Raw genomic sequence first — 6,486 nt, 5'->3', positions numbered from 1 at the left:
AATAAACCATCCAAGTGATGGATAATGATTTTAGATATATGAAATTCATATATTTGCATTGCGGTGAAGAAACGAATTTGAGAGATCCTCGCAGCTAAGAACACTACTGAAATAGTAGTTGAAAATAGGACCTGAAGAAAATTCGGGCCCTTTATAGGGGATTAAAATCCATCACCCGTGCGATACCGGTGCAGCGCTCTACCAACTGAAGCTAGCAAGCCAACTGGGAGCTGGTCAATATGTTGGGAGAAAACAAGGGAGAAAATATAAAATGCTACATAAATAAATTTTTTTATAGATATTATGAACCTCGTCATCGTTATTATTACTACTTTAATTTTACTATTATCGTTATTATTGTGATTTCTTGCCGCAAATACTTTTTGTGAACTCGAATCCTTGTTTAGGAATTTTCGCCAGCCGATGATCTGTGATTTTATTTGTTGAACCATTTCTACGAATATAAACTTTGTTTTCACAAACTAATTTCTTTTACCAGGGAGTTACGGAGAAGCTGAGGCAATTAACAGTCTATTAAATATTGTAATAACTTCACAGATCTCTTTGCAGCTGTAAGGAAAAAAAATTACAGCATCAGTGCAGTTTTTTGAGGCTTTCCTATTTTGTCTTCAAAGAATCCAAGACTCCTGTGAGACTATTTCTTAGTGTTACATGAGCACCTTCTTCAAACCCATAAATGGTAGTGTTTTGTATATCGCCGGAGCTCACCAGAAAAATTATGTCTTGTTCGACGTTTGAATTAGATTATTATGTGAAACTGTCGCAAGTTGTTCATTCCAACTTGTCATTGAAGAATTTTGAATGTTTATTTCCCTTCCGCCTCGGTTTGCTTCGCTATTTTGTGGGTAGGGATTGTTACATGTGTATTTCAATTGTCAAGTAAAATAATTTCACTGTAAGGTGTTTTAGTTGCCGGACCAATTGTCTGTAACAGATCTTGTTACTTAGATGTCACTGGGCCAAGTTCATGTTCTTGTTGTTCATTTTGTCGCTGTGTGCATGCGCACAAAGACATCGACCCAGAAAATAAGATACGGCGAAACTCACTCCTGAATATAGAATTCATTCCGGCATATATAAGTGGATTGACAGTGTTTGAAACGTAAAGAAAAAACATGCACAACAGTTCCATATTTCTTGGCATGTGTGATACTAATGAAAAACGTCTCATTATGACTATAAACCATAAAGGAACCCAACATGCCAAAAAGGTAAAAATAACAATGAATAGCGACCTGCTCAGTCGAATTTCTTGAATGGAAATGCGCGCGTCGTTCCTTCCGAGTCCTCTTAACGAGGGAGAAATCCCTGTCAGATGTTGACGAAGAACTTTTAGAACTCTAGAGTAACAAAAAGCTGTGGCAACCAACGGGATGACAAGGAAAAGTGTTGAAGCCACTATGTAGTGGATAAGCTTGCGTTGTTCCCCAAGGTGTTTGATAGAACATTGCGCATAGCCAGGCACAAACTCAAAGTCTTGCAATTTGGCCAGTTGCGGAATTGCGATGTAACAAGCCACAAACAACCAGACGAAGAGCACCCATAAACAAGACTTTCTAAGTGAATATATTTTCTGGTAGGTTGTGTTTGATCTGCCCATACGAACATATCGGTTCACAGCTGTTAAACCCATGGTTGCCGGTGAGACGTAGATGACGAAGATATTCATGAAGGCGTGAAGTTGGCAAGTGAATTCTCCAAAAGACCATTTTCCTGTGAAGAGTATTATTTCACTGAGAGGCATCACAAAGACAGCGGAGAGCAAGTCACTCACAGCCAATGCTATGATGTAAAGATTAGTGGGGGTGCGTAATCTTGGATTTCTGTAAACAGATAAGCATACCATAATATTTCCTGCCAGTGAGAAGAGGTTTAAAACGACCAAAGAGGAGCCTTCTAAGATAACCAGTGCTAAACTTCTTGATGCAAGATCGTCGGCCATCTTAGGTAACTGCGCTTCCTTGTCTCAGTTGTAGCTAACAGTGAACACAACGAGAGAAAGCAGCACACTGCTAAAAATCAAGTCAAAATGCTGAGATATGGCCCAAAGCGCTATTGTTGCCCATCAATATTTCCATTTAAAGAAACCGAAAAACTGATCTCAGACCTGGGAGAAAAGAATGGGTAAAGACCTTTAAAAAAGCGAAAACGGCTCTTTTTGATTCATAAAACCGATATTCGGTTTTGGATATTATGACAAAATCCTAAATATGGGCATGGTAAATATAGGCACGGTAAGGAGTGCTTGTCGAAGTAAGGTCTTATAACATCCAAACCGCTACGATTCGTCAAAGGCAGTGTGAATCGTTCTACCGGAAGTCGATTCGCGGTTAATGCGTCCCGTTATACCGGAAATATGATAAACTATCTCTCGTTAGATGGAACGCAAACCGGAAGTCAATTAGCTAGGCACAAAAAATAAAAAAATAAAAAAATAATGAAATTTAATTTAAATAATGTGTTTATGACTGTAAGGGCTGGTTTTTTATTCAATTTGTGCAACAAGGGAAGTTCTGCTTTTAGCCAAACGTGACTGAAATGAAACGTAGACCGAAAGATTTCTCAAGTGTTTCAGGGTCTAAGCTGAAGCATTTAAAGTCGAAAGCGACTAATTTCCATCAGTATTTTTGAGCTTATGGTATATTGTAACTCAGACATTGTTTAAGAACCAGTATTATGGACTGAAAGATAATTACAGTCAGAAACACAACTTTAGTAGTTTAAAAGTTGAAAAGTCAGCCCTAAATGGCAGAAAGTTGTTTTGTTAAACTGTCGACATTGGACGATAATACACGAAAACAGCCGATTTTTACAGAATTACCCACTAAGGAGTTTCCATAGAGATCTTACTTGCTCCAAACACATGTTTGCACGAGCTGGATAATTCGGAAAACTGATTTTGACCGAATTCCTCTCTCTTATTTCAGTGAGATGTTTGTACATGGGTATCTTTTTCCTTTTTAGGGAATTATCCAAGGAACAGTTCCTTACTTGGGCATATTTCTTACCGACCTTATGATGTTAGATGCTGCCTATCAAGATTTCACTGAGGTGAGAGAGACTGGGCATCATCATTTCTTCTTATCAAATAAGCCACCTTATTACGTAAGCCACCCTATTACGTAAGCCACCCTCCTTTCCCCGGATATTAATCTGGCTGTAAACGGGAAGTTCGGTTTGGTTTTTCCTCCACAGGGAAATTCACAATAGGCACTTCGTGGACATAGCCTGGGAACGAGGTTGAATTTTGGCATCGAATGTATTCAGGCTTGAAGTGCTGGGCCACGCATAAACAATAACCGAGCTTGTTACAGTTTACACTTACAGAGTCAAATTTAAAATATCTATTTAAAGCACTAAGCTAATACTGTAAAAGTCACTGCTACATATCTTTAATTTCAACCAGTCGAAAAACTTGCGCTCCATAAAATGCCTTCTGTTTGGTTTGTTGTTTGTTATCAGATGTAAGCGGGAGAAAACTTTGTAAACAAAGATCATGGCGTTCAAATGCAAATATTTATTGAGCGACTGTGAGGCGAAACTTGACTTAGGAATGGAAAATAGGGGAATTTGGCTCGTGCAGACAGATAAGGATTTGAATCGCAGCGTTAAAATTTGATAAATTTTGCAACCGAAAATTTGATAAACGCAGGATTCTATTTAGTACTGGTTTTGTAGAACGCCTGAGGTATGCGTTTATTATTCGCGGATTTGGATGGTTATCATCATTCTGGATTTCTCCGTGACTCAAGCTAAGTCACAAAATGATTTATTCCTTTTCTGTTGACTTTGCCGCGGTACTTACGTTAGTCCCCGCATTCCATCTAGCGATTTTAGTATTTCCAATTTGTCATGGAAATTTTCCTTAAGCCTTTTTTAAGATTAAAACATTTTCCCAAGTCTTAATCTCCATAACTCTCCATGTTAGGTAAACAATGAAAAGCACCCAACAGCAATTTTTGCTAAAAACCGCAAGGCCGTGTAGCCTCTTGTTTTACGCATTAAATGTTGGACTGGACTCTGGATCCAGGGTCAGAGTGGGTGTTAGGCGAAAAACACAGCGTTCGAAGTAGTCATCCCCAACCTAATAACTGTTAGGGAAATTTGGAAAATTGCAGTGCGGGAGAGGGTGGGAGTTGGGTGGGTGAGGTTTGTGTTGTAACAATGTCACGCCTTTCACTCGGACTCGTACTCAATCGTCACTCTTTTTTTTTTCTCTCTGCAAAGGAATCTTGGGAAGGAGAAAGAAAAGTGGCCTTTATTGTCCTTCCTTACCTTGATGCAACGCTAATCCTTACTATCAATCAGTTCGAAAATAAGAAGAAGCGACTGGGTACGAGTCTGGCTTTCACTGGAATTGTATGCGGACTTAACTCCACAGTTTACAAACGTATTTTTAACTTTTACATTCCTTAAAATGAGAACAAAGTCACGAATTTCCCAAAGAATTTTTGCTTTCTTTTTCTAAGATGGGTTGATTAATTTTGAGAAAAGAAGAAAGGTAAGTTGAATGGAGATGTTTGCTTTTTATGTAAGCCTTCTGAGAGTTACAATTGATTAGAGTGTACTTTTAACCCAACAGGAGTTTGAAATAATCGCTCAAACAAAGCTGCCTCAAGAAAGAAACTACATAATCGTCCTGGATAAAAAATTTCAACGTTGGTTTGATAACATCAAGACATTTACAGAATCAGAGAGGTTAGTTTACGTGGTAAATCGTCGTTAGGATAGAAACGGATCTGGAAGGAGAACTGGGTCGAGTTCACGAAGTTGAGGCTAACCAGGAAATCTTCTGAAAGAAATATCGTGAAACTCTTCTTTTCTTAGCTGCTCGTATTATGAAGTCCCATCGCAAAGGCAAAAAAAAAAATTTAAAAGAGAAAAGAAGCCGAAAAAGAGAAGTCAAACCACGAGGAAAAAAAAAAGAACCATGTTTATTCGCCTCTTCTTTTTCCACTCAAATCTTAATAGTGAACCTCGACTTGATGTACTAGACGCTCAAACGTATCAAACGCGCCTAAGCAGCTACGCGGCTATTGAAGTATGGGCGAGAGGAGCTGGGTCGAGAACCTGCGTGGCACAACTGTCTGGTTTTTAATCTCCTCTCGCCCAAAGCTTACGCTCCTCGCTCGCTCAATTCGAGAGAAATCAGACTGCTAATGGTATATACTGTGGAAGCTAACGTATGTCGACTTCCAGGTTGAATCTTGTGTTTTGGAGATAAAGTGTGTTCATAAACTGTCTGGAAAACTGATCAAAAGAGGCGGACCTAAAGCGGAAAGCTTCATTTTGAACTTTTCACAAATCACAATCATAGCAAAATGGGCGTACAGCCATCATTTAACGACTAACAGTTCCTTCATTCACGATTCATTTTGTATATTTTTGTTACTTTCTTCACCTACTACTTGTCTTGTAAGGTTGAACCAGCGGAATTAAAGTACACGAAAAAGAAAAAGGAAACTAAAATCAGGTGTGCATCCGATTTCGCTGTAAACTATGCCCTCAGGCCTCTAATAAAAGAGGAACATGAAGAGTTTAGCTTCTCCAATTTTAACAATCATCGTTCGTTTTTGGTTTATATATAAAGCCAGTCTCGTCCCAGGTTATCCTTCTTAAAAATGTTAAGCTTGAAGCGTTCCGGGTGGTTTGAATCGTCTGTATCTTTACAACTATCTCTTCTATCTGGGTTACCCTTACCATGGTATCTATGGTGTTTTCCTACCTCAGTGAACGGCTTTTGCAATCTTCACTTAATCGCAATATGCAATTGAATGTCGAAAGGGATGCAGGATTGCATTGGCTTTATATTTCTTTTCTCTGATTGGTCGAGGAAAATCGCGCCTCCTCATCTACCGATCAAATGCAAAAGTGCTGAAAACCAATGGCATCTTAGTCTTAAGCGTTATTCCGCATTTCAAGCAGGTTTCGTGTTTTTAATCTGAGTTTCCATTTCCTTTTTGTCATATTTTCCTTTGTCTTGATTAACCGCCGTAATTTCTTAGATCTTTGGTTTTACGACACCTGATTGAAACGCGCTTTGTTCTCGGTGACACTTAAAATGGCTCAAAATGTCTTCACGTAGTTCCTTTCACTAAATGTTTCTCGTCAACACCTTTCCAAAAAAAATAAACTGCTATTTCATCGGTTTTGCTTTACTGCGCACTGTGATTGGCCCAGAGTACTTTCGCCATTCTCTCAACCAATCAGATGCAAAAACTGAAACCAGTCACGACTTGGTTTCACTTTAAGTTCTCATTAGCTCTTAAAGGTATTTTCCTTTCTTCTGATTGGTCGTCCTGATTGCTCTGGTTTTGGTTTTATTATTATTTTGTGTGACAGACGGATGCTCAGTTAACCAGACATCAGCAAACTGAATTTAATGACCCAAATCTCAGTACAAAGTCTCTCTCCTCCTTCTGCTGATAAACAGTACAAATCCATTTCTTTTATGGCGAGCCATGA

General features: G+C 38.8%; 1 protein-coding gene across 1 annotated transcript; it reads right to left on the bottom strand.

Moving 5' to 3' along the window:
- Nucleotides 1–421: 421 nt before the first annotated feature.
- On the bottom strand, nucleotides 422–2,012 carry LOC149046703 (melatonin receptor type 1A-like). The gene has a single exon (XM_089203882.1). The coding sequence runs from the start codon at nucleotides 1,961–1,963 to the stop codon at nucleotides 962–964; it is 1,002 nt and encodes a 333-aa protein (XP_089060008.1). The 5' UTR covers nucleotides 1,964–2,012; the 3' UTR covers nucleotides 422–961.
- Nucleotides 2,013–6,486: the final 4,474 nt, after the last annotated feature.

The sequence above is a fragment of the Pocillopora damicornis genome, chromosome 4 (genome assembly GCF_964200805.1).
Source record: "Pocillopora damicornis chromosome 4, jaPocDami1.2, whole genome shotgun sequence".
Taxonomy (NCBI): Eukaryota; Metazoa; Cnidaria; class Anthozoa; order Scleractinia; family Pocilloporidae; genus Pocillopora; species Pocillopora damicornis.
This window is presented reverse-complemented; position numbering and strand designations above follow the sequence as displayed.

Bases quoted from the DNA above. Each gene is read 5' to 3' on its own strand.
- LOC149046703 (XM_089203882.1), bottom strand. From the start codon at position 1,963: ATGGCCGACGATCTTGCATCAAGAAGTTTAGCACTGGTTATCTTAGAA.